Genomic DNA, 17322 nt, shown 5'->3' on the forward strand with positions numbered 1-17322 from the left:
TATTTGTTTAAAATATATCAGCTTCTAAATATCAAGTTTTATACTATGAATATGTTCCAAAATGGGGCACATCTGAAAAGAAAAATGTAAAAATTTTCAGAATTCATCCATCTAGATACTTGATAGACTGAAAGATTGACAGATGACAGAAAACAAGCAGAAGGTATGGGTACTAGGCTCACTCAAGCCACATCAAACACATGTCTTCATTACCTATGCAATCCAAAATCCAGCCCACAGTCCCATCTCCACCGCATGCTAACACTCTGAAGTCAGGGACATCCCGGAAAAAGTGTAACCTGAAAAATAAGTATTTTATGGCACATAATTTACATTTCAGGAGAATATCTCATGGATTTTTATTCTTAGGTTTTTCTCTAGCAAATTATATTTTTAATTTATGAAAATTTTAAATATTTCATTGCTATCTTACATAGCATCCAAATACTTTTTGTTAATACATATTCCAGATTCTGTCCTTTAAAATTGTGTAAATCTACAATTTCCAGGTTCTATAGAGAATATAACTTACTTTTGTAAACAGCCAAATTAAAGATGTATAATATTAAATTATAACATTCATTTTGACATCTTCCCAGATGTAATCAAAACACACAAAATCCGGACCAGCAAATGTGATATAATTTCTTTAATGGGTTTCGTCAATCAGGCATTTTCTTTTTAAAAATTATTTAGAAATGATTATCATGTCGGTAAATATAATGTTTGCAACACTGTTCTTTCTCCATTACTGGGAGATATTGTTCAGCCTGAATTTAGGATTTTAGCTTTCAGAATTTCCTTATGACGTTCAGTCAGCCAATACAGAAGCTAAACTTCATTCTCCTTGTCTCTGACCTGGTCCTCAGATTCACAACCCAGGAGTGCTCATGCTTAATTGTTGGGTCAGCTTTGTTAAATGCCCACTGCTCCTGTCACCACTGCACGAAGTGAACTCATTAATAAAACCTACCAAAGGAAAGACCCAAGGGCAGCTAATGTATCCAGTTATGAAGTTCTACATGCTATTTTTGCAGCAAATAAAGCAGGGAAGCAGAACAGAGGCTGGAACAACACCTCCTCTTTGTTCTGCACATCAGCATTGGGAATAATATGGTGCAGAACCTTCAAAGTGATTTTTCTCTACATTGGGTATTCATATACAAATAGCCATCTACAAAGCTCCATTATGGATATTATATATTTTATTTACTTTAGAATTTTACTGAGAAAATTTCTCACTTGAGAAAGTGAGAGGGAGGGGGAGGAAGAAAGAGAGGGAGGAACAGAGCATGAGAGAGAAATGGGGCAGGGCAGTGCCTACATATATGAATGGCCATGGAGGCTAGGATAGCTTGGTGTACAGTTAGACACAATGCTAACAGCGTGATGTGGATGCTAGGAACCAAAGTATGGTCCCTCAGTAGAGCAGCAGGTACTCTTAAACCACTGAGCTATGCCTTCATGGTTACTGTGCTAATTGTAAACATCAGTGAGACCATACTATATTCATATTTCAAAAATATTTTACCTTAAAACATGACTGAAAGATCACTCTTTAGTCTCACTACCTGCAGATGTATACTATTCTTCATGGATTTAGTTATTTATAAAAGTCTTTATTGGTTCCATATGGAATGGTGCTCTGTGGTAGTTGTCACATTAGATGCAACATGAGTGAATGGATTCCAACATTAAATGATTTGCTTTTATGACCTTTTTTTTTTTGCAGATTTTTATTTGAGTTAGAAACAAGATTGTTTTGCACGACAATCCCAGTTCCCTCTCCCTCCCTCCTCCCCTACCACCCCCCAACTAAAATCTACCTGTCACATATCCTTTCTGCTCACCCTGGATGGTGAGGCCTTCCATAGGGTGTCATCAGAGTCTATTGTATCCTTTGGGATAGGGCCTAGGTCCACCCCCCATGTGTCTTGGCTCAGGGAGTATTCCTCTATTTGGAATGGGCTCCCAGAGTCCACACCTATGCTAGGGATAAGTACTGAACTACTACAGGAGGTCCTGTAGATTTCCGAGGTTTCCTCACTGAAACCCATGTTCTTGGGGTCTGGATCAGTCCCATGCTGGTATCCCAGCTATCTGTCTGGGGATCAAGAGCTCCCGATGTTCAGGTCAGCTGTTTCTGTGGGTTTCACCAGCCTGGTCTGGACCCCTTTGCTCTTCACTCATCCTCTGCAACTGGATTCTAGTTCAGTTCAGTGATTAGTTATGGGTGTCTGCTTCTACTTCCACCAGCTTTCATGACCTTTGAAACTGTGTCTGGTATTTCATTATCAAGGACTGGAGAAGTGGCTAAGTAGGAAAATTACTTCCTTGGCATGTTTGAGGTATTAAGTTCAGTCCCCAGTAACATATATACTCAAAACCTGTTTATTCACTATTATAAAAATTATTATTCTAGTTACTATCTGAGTCACATATGTATGTGTGTGAAGGCTGTTTTAGTGCACAATATTCTGCTACATTTACTTTATTGTTCTTAATGTCTCCCAGAGTGGAATGAGTACTCAATTACTTGAAACCCTTGAATAGTAAGAACATTGGAATATTGGAACGTGGCTTCCAAGGGTTTAAACATCAGTTAATAGTGTGTGTGTTTGTGTGTGTGTGTGTGTGTGTGTGTGTGTGTGTGTGTATGTGTGATATCTATTATCTCTGTTTAGAACATAGTTCAGCATTCCCATAAGAATATGGTGACATGTGAACTTTCCATGAATAGTAGTACCGAAACCTTGATAACCTCTTCAGTTGAGTATTAACATTATATGAACAATATTTATATATTATGAGTGATGTTTTACACTTAAATTGAATTCTTTTAAAGATATTTTTCAAAGCTATACAAGTAGTATCTAATTATATTAGAAACTGCATAAAATTCAACTGAACCCACCATCTGGTAATAAAATTATAGCTATTTAACATGGACATTTCACTCATTCCATTGGGTATTTGAGTATATTTACTTCCTGGTGTATATGTTGCAAATATTTTCTTCCCTTCTTTCATCACTTGATATGCCTTCAGTATGCACATATGAAAAATGCCTTGGTGCCAATCTCCCACTTTGGCAGAACACCCCTGACAACCTGTGTATGCTTCTGTCCTTTTTCATGCAACAGTTCTTCCTTGCTCACACAGGTCTGTTCATCTGTGCACTGGGATGCTGTGTTTATGTTTAGTTAGCATTCTGCATCATTCCCCCCCGCACTAGTACTAACACTGTTGCTCTAGACATTTCTATGTGTAACAGTTTACTGTTTCTTCTTTACTTCTGAGAACATGTGATATTCCAATTACTTTATTCTTTTCAAATCCATTTCAAGATGCACTTGGGCTGGTAGATTCATCTTGTTACAGAGATGCTTTTTTTTGTATGTGCTTTCTACTATTACAGGCAGTGTTTACTTGGAGAGTATAATAATATTCGACACTACAAGACAATGCAATTGACTTTAGAAAGACATCCAACAGATGTTCAAACAAATGCAGTCCACTTAGTCCATTCCAATATTTTGGTTATTTATTTTTTAATGCCTTAAAAAGAAAAATTTCAATTAATCTCTATTCCTTTAATTCTTGTTAAAATTGCTTAATGTGTCCTGATTTTAATCATTTAGTTTGTTTTTTGCAGAAATCTTTTATGAATAATTTTTACTCAAATATCCCTTGATATGGATTTCAATGAAAATTAAATCAATTATAATGTATTCAACTGTACAAGTCTCTTGATAAATAGGACTTGTATAAGGGAATATTCCTTTTTATGATAAGAAAGGAATTCTCAGATTGTTCCCTTTCACTTTATCTTCTTTCTGCCTTTGTGTTAGTCTAGCAAGTTTTGTTATTCATTTTTATTCATTTTCACATTTATTAAATAACTGTTTCCACCCAGACAACTGCAATTAAAACCTAGTTTGAAAGCATGAGAACGATTCATTACATCCTGCCCTTTATTGGAGTTATCCATCTTTGCCTCAGTACAGTTCTCTTCCAATCACTTTTGATTTTAGGAAGTGTATATGTCAAAGGACATGAAGAAACTGGGCTTAAATTGTTTGTTTTAAAAATATGCTTTTAAAGTAAACTGATATTTTGCAAAAATAAAAATAAGAAAGTTCAATTTATGTTAACAATATACAACTAGCTATAAGTATGATGAAATTCCTATTATTTGAATGCAAGATACTGGATACACTTAATTATTACTTAATATTTCTAAATAAAATTTATTTTTTCTGAATACAAATATTAAACATTACATACATTTTATGTCTGTTCATATGATAGTTTTATTTGCATTTCAAAGAGATTTTAAGTCTACTGATACAAATGTTATTTGTTGCTGGGAAATAATTTGAGTATTATACATTGTTTATGAAGACAGTCATACTAATATTTTAGTCTATATTTTGTGTATATGATTTTTCTACATACTAATTAAAATAGCATTAGTTATTTCAATGTTATAATAGATCTGCTTCTCTTTTCATTTTCCTTGCTACAGTTCTAATATCTAGCCAAATGTGAATATTCATACAGATTAATCATATTTTGTTCTTTGTCTTGAATGGGATAATTCTATTGTGTTTCCAATTCAAATGATATATGCTTGGCAAAATTCCCTTTTCTGTTCCATTTTTTACATCAAACTCCAGGAGGTCAATAAAATGAGTTTCTATTCCTGTAATAGGATTTTCACTATGAATAAGTACTTTTGGAGATCCTGTTAAGATTTCTCTAGTTTAACTTGTTAGCATAAAAATGTACATTCGCATATGCCTGCTTTATGAAACCATTCTTGCAATATTTTCCTTCATCCCACTGGCAAATATATATTTACATCACTGTAGAAAAGTAAGATTTGTCTTGCTAACTTCCGTAATGACATTCAGGAACATAAGAGACCTAATTTTTCTTCACCTTATCAATTAAATTTTTTACCAAATTTATATTTTTAAACAAGATAAAAGTGTTAGAATGCACTATAATTTCTTTCACTTTTGATAAATGTACACTTTTTGTAAATTATTGAATCTGCTAATATTTGTATAAAATAATTTCTGGTAATTCCTTTTAAATTGAGGGTTCTAAATGATGCTTCAAATCCTTTAATAGTTATTGAAATATTGTTAAATATAAATAATATTGAAAATATGTCGTTTGCAATTTTTCCCAACCCTGACTTTTCCATTTATGATTCTGTAGTGCATCATGGTCCTCAGCTATATTTCTGCACACATTGGCACTGGAGGCTGAGGAAGCTTTCAAACATGGCAGCAGAAGCAGTTGTCACATAGTTGACTGCAGTGGTGTCTATCCATCCAAACTCACCACTGTTATTCTATTCCAGGGTACTGGGTCATCTATAATTAAGTCTTGTTCTTTTAAAATTCTAATCATTTCTTGCTCAGCAGTGTCCTACCCCCAAACATAAAGCCCACACAACTGTCAGGCCACATTACCCTATTTAAATGGATTGAAAAGTTGCCCTTTAACTAAATTTCTTAATCCACTCCACCCATGTAATTTTCCTTAGGGATTTACTCATTCCCTTTTCCACTCATTCATTGACTAGGAGGCTAGGAAAATCCTGTAATCATTCTTAGTTTGAGCCTTCTTCTGTTTATCATTAAAACAGAATAATCAGCTCTTGCTTTCCTGCACTCTTTACATGTGAGCACATAAATAAATAGATTAAGCATTATACTATCACTAAGTATTCTCTCTATCCCACCTCATCTCTCTCCTTCACTTCCTCCCTCCATGCCTCCCTCCTTCCTCACCCCCAGTATTTGTAGGTCAGAAGGTGCATCTAAGATATCGAATCAATTGAGACTTGTCAAGAGACAAAATTCAGTCTCACATTGCATCTTTTTCCCCAAGACAGCAGTCATGAACACCCACTTCCTACGTTTCCTTCCAGTGATAAGGGATGTTGGAATCAGAAGATTCTAGAAGCATGCCTGTGTGGAAAGTTTAGTAGTCTATGCTACACTTTCTGTCTATCAGATATTTTATCTGGAAAATCAATGGGTATAATTGTTTTACAAGGAAATTAGCTTGGTTTGTACCTGAGCCTGTCTAGGCTATTTAGTGCATACATTTTAAAGTTAAAATTTCAAATTGATTATTATAAATCACTGTTTCCTTAGAGAATTTATCTGGAATTGTTTCATTGAGGAATTAATCTTATGCTAATAATTGAACTCAGTAGTCCACTGACAATTATCAACAGCTATCTCTAGAGGGAGCCATATAGTCCCAGTTATCCAAAAGACTTCATTCTGGAGTTTGGCTGTATAGTATTGCAAATTTACAGATACCAATTCTTACTTTAGAATTTCACATTATATACACCATATTCCACTCTTATCGTGCTCAATTCATGTTCACAATTACATGTATTCACTTTCACATTTTTCTTAAAAACCACAATATTGTATGGCTTCATAGCTGCCTCATAGTTCAAGGTGGAGTTCTAACTTGTGATATTATTCTTTCTATGCCACTATATTTTAGTGCAAAGAAATAAGTTTCATAATTTAGGTAAGATCTTGCTCTAGCTCTGGCTGGACAGAAACTCACTATGTGGACTAGGCTATATTTAAATTTGTGTTGCATTTCCTGTTTAGTTAGGAACATGGGATTGTACATTTAAAACACTTTTGGGGAGACAGATCTTGTAAGCATGGACTCTATGCTCTAAAGAGAAGGAGGGAAAATTGCAGCTGGTGATATGGTAATGCCATTTGTGAGCCTTCAGTTACTCAAAGCAAAAAACACAAACGTAAGTAATAAAACAAGCATCAGGGATGTCAAAATACTGTACTTGTAGTACTTGGAGGCTTAAACAGGAAGCACATCACAAATTTAAATACAGCCTAGTCCACATAGTAAGTTTCAGTCCAGCCAGAACTAGAGCCTCCAAGTACTATGAGTATAGTATGAGCTGACATGCTAAGCTATAAAGACAATTCTTCACAGCTTCCATCATGTTTTCCTATACCCAGGTGGTGTCTATAAACATCGTACTCTCATTTGATAACATTACAGAAACTTTAGTGTCTTTTGAAAATGGATGAAAGAAGCATTTAAGTCTCCTATAGTTTCATCCTATAACTTTTGCAGGGAGGGAAATTTCATTTAAACATTTTCCTTTAGAACACTTAAAGGTCTGTTTCAAATGCAGGACTTGCCATCCTGTGATAACTGTTCCCAGGACCTCCGGCTACATCAGAAGTTAATTATGAGAATGTTTACCTTGTCAAAACATCCTCACTTTAATTAAATGATTTGGATGCTAGAAAATTCAACCACTTACAATAAACTTGTTTAGAAGGCTATGCTATTGTTTGGAAGATAAATTTAAGACATATGAGGATCCATTCCATCAGGACAAATAGGTTAGCTGTACAGAATAATTTGAACTCATATTTATGATCTTAGAGTACAAGTTAATTATTAAAATCATAACCAGAACTAATTTCATGATTCTGAGGAATACTTTAGTAAAACATAAAAATGAAACATTCTATTGTGTATAATTATATATCCCTGATATCTCAGAAGTGCTGCATATGCAAATGTGAGTTTTAGGTGTAGAGGGAAAGAAACTCAGAGAAGAATAAAAGATAAAGTGAGAAAGTACATGTGTGCATTAATTCCTGTAATCCACTGATGCTATCTCATTAAATATTAGTCTTCATACTATTATAAAAAGTACAATAAATGAGTAATCAATAAACCATAAGTTCTGCAAAATTGTTTTCTTGACAAGTGTGCATGAGTTTTGGAAAATATTATGAAAGGGGTATGAATTTTTTCAAGTCATTTTCAATGATTAACAAAATGTAATGTTTAGTTGGATATTTTATCTTATGTAATAAACTATTCATAAATTCATCAATATATTAAAATACTTTAAGAAAGATCTTTTGTTAAAACATTCTTTTATCCTAGCTGGGAATTATTCATGTTTATGTGTTTATGTTTGTGTATGTGTACTGTAGGTATGCTTATTTGTTTGTGTGTATGCAGGTGTAGAAGGTTATATGTGCAAGTGGAGGCCAGATGCTGTTTTTCTATCTCTTGACACTTCATGTATTTTTGAATGTATTTATTATTATTTCACATATATGACTGTTTTGTTTGTATGTTTGTGTGTGTGCCATATGAACATTAGTTCCTATGAAAGAAAGAAGTAGAGTTACAGTCAGTAGTGCACCTGAAGATTGTTATTGGGAATAATCATATGATCTCTGAAAGAAGAGTCAGAACTCAATGCCCGAGCCTTCCCTCTAGGCCCATAGACCTTATTTGTTGATATGGGATCCAACTTTAAAACTGTAATTCATTGATTGGCTAGACTGGGTTGTCAGTGAAAATAAAATGTAGTCACTACAATCCCCAAGGCAACACCAGAAATGTGTCTATACATTAAATTGTAGAAGAGCTTCAGCCCTGCCTGAATTATATCTTATAGTTACTCCTGTGAAGGAGTGGGGAGAGTGTTTCATATTTACATTAGGGAGAAACAGATTTTTGAAATTTTTAGACAGTTGTAGTAGAGTTTGGTTAGATTTTATTAAGCACTTGTTAGTTTGGAGGCTTTTGTGATATTTGGCATGATCTCTAATATGATGCTTCAGCAAGAGACATATGTAAGAGGTCAGGAGCTCTGACTGAAGAGGGATTTTATTTAAATAAAAATATTCTAGAAAGCTTGTTATATAAAATGATATTTTAAATTAAAAAATATATGGAATCTCTTATATAAATCGCAAGTTGTTAATAGGAATATATCTCTAAAGATTTTACTAACAGAAACATGTCTGATAAGTGAGAATGTTCCATAATACTGACTGCTAAGTTATTTAAAAAATATATTTGTCTTATATTTAGTATTAGTATAGAAAACAAAAATCTAAAAGGTATATTTCTCTAAATAAACCGTATAATTCTTTATGATGAGCAATGTGAAAAAGAATTTCCCTATTTTAAGAATATTATATTTTATTTCAATTCATTAAATATATTTAATTAAATTTTAATGGTGATCTTTGCATTTCATAGTTAAAAGACAATATGGTTAGCTGCTTTATAGGTACACAAACCTTGAGATAGATTTGTTGTAAGTAACAGTAGCAAGTGGAGAATATATAAAAAGAGACATGGGTGCTGATTTTAATAGTGTGAAAGAAAAATAACCTCATTCTTTGAAGATCAGAGAGCAACATTCATCATTTTTTTTTACCAACTAACATATTTCTTAGTAATATTCTTTTCAGCTAATTATAGTCATCATCAGGAAAGATTCCACTTGTATAAAACACTCAAACTTCAGATGCCTCAAAAATGAAAATCAGAAACATATATAAAGACCTTGGATTCCAGTCTTGCCCCTCCACCATCTATTAGAGAGAGAGAGTGCCAGGGGCTCTCCCAGGCCATCTTGACCTCTTCCAGTCCCCTGACCTGTGGCCACCAAATCCCCTAGAGGGACCTGGAGGCACTACAAAGCAGCCAGGATCATCAGCCACCATTCCTGTATTACCCCTCCACCCTCCAGTACACACACACACACACACACACACACACACACCACAGGGGAGAGAGAGAGAGAGAGAGAGAGAGAGAGAGAGAGAGAGAGAATGCCAGAGGCTCTCCTAGGCCATCTTTCCCTCTTTGAGTCCCCTGAAATGCAGCCACAAGACCCTTCCTTCCACTTAATCCCCTAGAGAGACTTGGAGGCAGTACAAAGCAGCCAGTATCATTGGCCTCCATTACCCTTATCCTCTGGTAAAGAGAGAGGGAGAAGGAGAGAGAGAGAGAGAGAGAGAGAGAGAGAGAGAGAGAGAGAGGGAGGAGAGTAAATGGGAAGAAAACAGTATAAGAATACATACAACAGCAGAAAGTCTTATATGACACCACCAGAGTCTAGGGATTCTACACTAGCAAGTCCTGAACATCCCAAATGCAGATGAAGCAGAAGAGAATGACCTTAAAAACAACTTCATGAAAATAATAGAGGCCCTTAAAGAGGATAGGAGAAAATCACTTAAAGAAATGGAGAAAACAAACCAAAAAATGCAAGAAATCAGCAAATCTTTTAAAGAAAGCAAGGAAAGCCAAGAAAAACAATCAAACAGATGAAGGAAACAATCAAGACCTGAAAACCGAATTAGAGAAAATAAAGAAAACATAAACTGAGGGATTTCTGGAAATAGAAAACCTGTGTCAATGATCAGGAACTACAGATGCAAACATAACAAACAGAATACAAGAGATGGAAAAGAGGATCTCAGGCGGTGAAGATAAAATAGAGGAAATAGATTCATCAACCAAAGAAAATCTTAAATCCAACAAATCCTTAACAAAAAATATCCGTGAAACGACTAAACATAAGAATAATAAGTATAGAAGAATGCGAACAAGCCCAGCTCAAAGGCCCAGAAAACATATTCAACAAAATCTTAGAAGAAAACTTTCCCAACCTGAAGAAGGACATGCCTATGAAAGTACAAGAAGCTTACCAAACACCAAACAGACTAGATCAAAAAATAAAAGTCCTTTCAGGACATAATATTCAAAACATCAAACATACAGAATAAAGAGAAAATATTAAGTGGAGCAAAGGAAACTGGCCACATAACATATAAAGGCAGACCTATCAGAATTATACCTGACTTCTCCGTAGAAACTCTGAAAGCCAGAAGGTCCTGGATAGATGTTCTACAAACACTAAGAGACCACAGATGCCAGCCCTGACTCCTATACCCAGCAAAACTCTCAATCACTATAGATGGAGAAAACAAGATATTCCATGTCAAAACCAAATATACACAATACATATCAACAAATCCATCCCTACAGAAAGTTCAATTCCAAGGAAGTTAACTACACTCACAAGAACATAGGCAATAAATAATAACAGTTTAACAAAAGCCAGAAATAGGGGAAAAACTAACACACAATACCACAAGCAAAAGCAAACAAGAATCAGCAATCAATAGTTGTTAATACCCCTCATTACCAATGGTTTTAACTCAGCTACAAAAAGCCACAGAATAACAGAACGGATACGAAGACAGAATCATCCTTTTGCTGCATACAAGAAACACACCTCACGTTCAAAGACAGACGTTACCTCAGATTTAACAGTTAGGAAAAGTGTTTTCCAAGCAAATGGCCCTAAGAAGCAAGCTGGTGTAGCTATCTTAGTACCTAACAAATTATACTTCAAACGAAAATTAATCAAAAAAGATTAAGAAATCCATCAACATGAAGTCTCACTTCTCATGATCTATACACCAAATACAAAGGCACCCACATTCATTAAAGAGACATTGCTAAAAATAAAATCACAAAATAAACACCACGCAATTATAGTGGGAGACTTCAACACCCCTCTCCCACCACTGGACAGGACTACCAGACAGAAACCTAACAAAGAAACAAAGATACTAACAGAAGTTATGACCCAATTGAGTTTAACAGGCATCTATAGAACAATCCATCCAAACACAAAAGAATATACCTTCTTCTCAGTGCTACATGGAAACTTCTCTAAAATCGACCATGGACTCAGCAATAAAGCAAACCTCAACAAACACACAAAAAAATGGGATAATCCCTGTATCTTATCAATCAACTATGTCTTAAAATTATACTTCAGCAACAACACAAATTTTAGAAACCCTACAACCTCATGGAAATTGAACAATGCTCAACTTCATCATTCCTGAGTAAAGGAAGAAATAAAGAAAGCAATCAAAGACTTCATAGAATTCAATGAAAATGAAGGCACAGCATACACAAACCTATGGCACACTCTGAAAACATTCCTAAGAGGATAATTTATAGCACTAAGTGCCCACATAAAGAATAGTCACACTAGAGAATTAACAGAACAACTGAAAGCTCTAGAACAAAGAGAAGCAAACCTACCCAGGAGGAGTAGACACTAGTAAATAATCAAATTGACAGCTGAAATCAATAAATTTCTACAAAGAAACAATACAAAGAAAACAATACAAATAATCAATGAAACAAAGAGTTGGTTCTTTCAAAAAATCAACAAGATAGACAAACCTTTGTCCAATATAACAAAAAGGCAGAAAGAGAACGTGCAAATTAACAAAATAAGAAAAGAAAAGGGGGCCATAACAACAGACAATGAGGAAATCCAGAGAATCATCAGGTCATACTTTGAAAACCTGTACTCCACAAAATTGGAAAATTTAAAGGAAATGGACAATTTTCTGGATAGATATCACTTACCAAAATTAAATCAAGGACAGATAAGCAATTTAAATAGACCTATAACCACTAACAAAATGGAAGCAGTCATCAACAGTCTCCCAAACAAAAATAGCTCAGGGCCAGATGGTTTCAGTGCAGAATTCTCCCAGAAACTCAAAGAAGAGCTAATACCAAAATTCTTCAAATTGTTCCATACAATAGAAGCAGAAGGATCATTACCAAACTCTTTTTAAGAGGCTACAATTACCTTGGTACGCAAACCACACATAGATACAACTAAGATACAGAATTACAGACCAATCTCCCTCATGAACATTGATGCAAAAATACACAATAAAATACTGGCAAATCGAATCCAATAACACATCAGAAAAATCATCCATTATGATCAAGTAGGCTTCATCCCAGAGATTCAGGGATGGTTCAACATACAAAAATCCATCAATGTAACCAACCACATAAGCAATCTGAAAAAGAAAAAAACACATGATCATCTCACTAAATGCTGAAAAATCCTCCAACAAAATTCAACACCCCTTCATAATGAAGGTCTTGGAGGGATCAGCGATAACAGGAACATGGCTAAATATAATAAAGGAAGTATAGAGTAAATCAACAGCCAATATCAAACTAAATGGAAAGAAACTCAAAGCTATTCCTCTAAAATCAGGAAAAAGAAAATGCCCACTCTCTCCATATCACTTCAATATTGTACTTGAAGCTTTTGATAGAGCAATAAGACAAAAAGGAGATCAAGGGGATACAAATTGGAAAGGAAGAAGTCAAATTGTCACTATTTGCAGATGATATGATACTTTACATAAGTGACCTTAAGAATTCTACCAGGGAACTCTTAAAGTTGATAAACACCTTCAGCAAAGTGACAGGATACCAAATTAACTCAAAAAAATCTGAGCCCTACTATATATTGACAATAAAAGGACTGAGAAAGAAATCAGAGAAACATCACCTTTACAATAGTCACAAACAAGATAAAATGTCTTGGGGTACCTTTAACCAAACAGGTGAAAGACCTGTATGACAAGAACTTTGAGTCATTAACAAAAGAAATTAAAGAAGATACCAGAAAGTGGAAAGATGTCCCATGCTCTTGGATAGGTAGGATCAACATAGTAAACATGGTAATCTTACCAAACGCAATGTATAGAGTCAATGAAATTCCTATCAAAATCCCAAAACAGTTCTTCACAGACTTTGAAAGGACAATTCTCAACTTTTTATGTAAAAATAAAGACCCAGGATAGCCTAAACAACCCTGTACAATAAAGGGACTTCAGAAGACATCACCATCCCTGACTTCAAGCTGTCCTATATACCTATAATAATGAAAACAGCTTAGTATTGGCACAAAACATACTGGTTTACCAGTGGAATCAAATTGAAGAACCTGAAATTAACCCACACACCTATGACACCTGATCTTTGACAAATGAGCTAAAACTATACAATGGAAAAAAGAAAGCATCTTCAATAAGTGGTGCTGGCATAATAGGATGCAGACATGTAGAAGACTGCAGATAGATCACTGTCTATGGCATGAACAAAACTTAAGTCTAAATGGATCAAAGACCTCAACATAAATCCAGCTACACTCAGCTTCTTAGAAGAGAAAGTAGGAGGGGCGCTTGTAAAAATTGGCACAGGGGACCACTTCCATGAACATAACACCAGTAGTATAGACACTGAGAAGCTTATATAAGGCAAAAGACATGGTCAGTAAGACAAAATGGCAGCCCACAGACTGGGAAAAGATGTTCACTAACCCCACATCTGACAGAGGACTGATATCCAAAATATACCCAGAACGAAATAAGCTAGTCTACCAAAACACCAAATAATTCAATTAAAAAGTGTGGTACAGAATTAAACAGAGATTTCTCAATGAGGAATCTAAAATGGTGAAAGACACTTAAGAAAGTGCTCAATATTTTTTGCAATCAGGGAAACAACTCTGAGATTCCATTTTGCTCCTGTCAGAGTGACAAAAATCAAACACACCACTGACAGTTTATGCTGGGCAGGATGTGGAGAATTGGGAACACTTCTCCATTGACGGTAGGAGTGAAAACTTGTACAGCCAATTTGGAAATCAGTATGGCAGTTTCTCTGGAAAATGGGAACCAGACTACCTCAAGATCCAGGAATTCTACTCTTTGGCATATACCCAAGATGCATGTTCATACAACAAGGACATCTGTTCAACTATGTTCATAGCAGCATTATTTATAATAGGCAGAAGCTGGAAGCAACCTAGATTCCCCTCAACCAAATAATGGATACAGAAAATGTGGTACATTTACACAATGGTGTACAACTCAGCGGAATTAAACACTGGAATCTTGAAATTCCCAGGCAAATGGATATACCTAGAAGAAACCATCCTAAGTGAGATAACTCAGTCACAGAAAGAGAAACATGGCATGTACTCACTCATATATGGATATTAGACATAGTGCTACTGACTACCAGTCTGCAATCCACACCAACAGAGAAACAAGGAAACAAGTAGGACCTTAAGAGAGACATGCATGGTCCCCCAGTGAAGAGGAAAAGACAAGAGCCCCTGAACAAATTGGAAGCATTAGGTCAGAGGGAGGTAGGAGAAAGAGGAGGGGAGAAGAGGAGGGGAGAGGAGAAGATGATGGGTCAAAAATATTGAGTTTGGTGAGGAATAAAGGAGAACAAGAAAAGAGACACATCAATAGAGGGAACCAATAAAGGTTTAAAGAGAAATCTGGAACTGGGGAATTGTAAGGAGATCCATAAACATGACCCCAACTAGGAATCTAAGCTGTAGTGGAGTGGCTACCTTAAATCCCCTTCCCGTATAATGAGAATGATGACTACCTTAAATGCCATCCTAGAGCCTTCATCCAGTAGCTGATGGAAGCAGAAGCAGAGATCCACAGCTAGGCACTGAGCTAAACTCCTGAAATCCAGTTTTAGAGAAGGAGGAGTGACCAACAAAGGGGTCAAGACCATGCTGGGAAAACCCACAGAAACAGCTGACCTGAGAAAGTTGGAACCCATGGACTGAAATATGACAACTGGGAACAATCATAGGACCAGACCAGGCCCCCCTGAATGTGGGTGTCAGTTAGAATCACTTGGCAGTCTAGGGGGGCTCTGGCTGCAGAACCAGGATGTATCCCTAGTGCAGAAATGAACTTTAGGATCCTGTTTCCCTTGGTGGGATACTCTCTTAGCCTAGATACACAGGGGAGGACCTAGGCCCTACCCCAAATGACTTGACAGATTTTGATCATCCCTCATGGAACGTCTCACCCTCCCTGGGGACTGGATGGGAGATGGGATGGGGGTTAGTGGGGGGCAAAGGAGGATAGGTGGGAACTGTGATTGATATGTAAAATAAAATTGTTTCTAATTAAAATAAAATTTATAAATAAAAATTAAAAACAAAACAAAATAAAAAAGAAAGCCCTTGGAAGGAAATGACACACATACACACACACACACACACACACACACACACACACACACACACACACACACACACACACACACACACACAGAGAGAGAGAGAGAGAGAGAGAGAGAGGCACACACTCATGCATGCATGTATACATGCAGGGGATTGAGCATGTATATGTATATGCATTCTATTGTAGCACTGGGGAAAAACAGACCAAAAAGAGGATTCAGTTCAAATTCAAAATTTGCAAAGGCTATTATTGCATTAAGTGATAAGTTCTATAGATTGGAACACTTCAAAAGCAATCTGCAGAAGCAAGGAATCTGCAAAGAGACTGACCTATAATCAAGGAGAACACAACTAGAACCAGGGGTGGAAGGAGAAACTAGCAGTGGGGCAGAAAGTTAGAGAGGGGTACAACAGAGCTACTCAAAGCTTGTCTTAGCATACTGCAGAGGACTTTTCCCCAAGGAAGTACAGGCCTATATCTGATAGAGTGTGGACATTGTTATCAGTGGTCTAACACACGGAACAGCCTGGTGAAATGGGACTAAATAACAGCTTGTGGAGAATCTATTTGATTTAAGTCTAGAAAACAAATCTTTGGTCCCTGACTCATCAATTTTCTAAAGAACCTATATGAAAGGAATAATACAGTTTTGAAAAAGATTAAATATTTAAATTAAAAGTATATAAAAACATAGGAAAACTGACCAGTAGGAGACAGGGAGTGCAGTGACAGTTGATAAATTTACATTATATACAGTTATGAAATTGCCAAAATGATACCCAGCATTCTGCATAACTAATACATTAGTAAATCTTTAGCAATGTATAAGTAATGAAGGAAGAATACTTCAGTGACTTAGTCTTACAGATAAGAGTTTCCTATATATTATAAAATATTGAGAATTCATTTAGGATCGAATTAGTTACTAAAAGAAATCAATGTGTACATGGAAAAAAGAAAAAAACTATAAACTGAAATCACAAAGAACAAGTTTAAATAATTCTTAAAGAGTGTATAAATATTTATGAGACTGTATTTAAATAAACATTAAGATGATGAAAGGAAATTGAGAAAAGGAAAAAAAATCATGTTTTATGTAAAAGCACAGAAAAGGTTAGTGTATGTGAGAAAGGGGTCCATGTTGGAAGCAACTTTAGTTTGGTCCTTATTTGACTTCAGTGAATCATAAACTGCCAAAAGCTTGATACATTTTTCAAACCAATATGAACTACTCTGTCTGTCCAAGAGGGCAGTCATTTGATCAAAGGCTGGCCCATGAGGGATTTCCTTTTGTGCTTGAGTCTTTGGCAGAAAGACATCAAGATCAACAGGGCCTGCTCACTTGTGGTAATATGACAGCCTACTGATTTAATAAAAACATTGATTTGTAACAGTTGAAAATAAGTAGTAGCATATTTTGATGGTGACTGTGCATCTCCACGTTACCGTCATGCAATCCCTTGGGAAGCTTTGAAGACATTCACATGACTGTGTGTAATACTTTAGATGTTAGTGATGTAGCTTCACCATTTTGTTTGTTTGTTTGGGGTGTGGTGATTTTGTGTCATGGTCT

At 35.6% G+C, this 17322-nt stretch overlaps 1 protein-coding gene across 6 annotated transcripts in view; it reads right to left on the reverse strand.

Annotated features, from left to right (window-relative positions):
• Dgkb (diacylglycerol kinase beta) overlaps positions 1-17322 on the reverse strand; it is a 649271-nt gene that overhangs the window by 424300 nt on the left and 207649 nt on the right. For all 6 annotated transcript variants that reach the window (XM_035445438.1, XM_035445436.1, XM_035445435.1 and 3 more), the window contains one exon: positions 214-299. In XM_035445438.1, coding sequence (XP_035301329.1) covers positions 214-299 — 86 coding nt within the window. The remainder of the gene's footprint in view (positions 1-213; positions 300-17322) is intronic.

This window comes from Cricetulus griseus, chromosome 5, assembly GCF_003668045.3.
Source record: "Cricetulus griseus strain 17A/GY chromosome 5, alternate assembly CriGri-PICRH-1.0, whole genome shotgun sequence".
In the NCBI taxonomy this organism is placed as follows: Eukaryota; Metazoa; Chordata; class Mammalia; order Rodentia; family Cricetidae; genus Cricetulus; species Cricetulus griseus.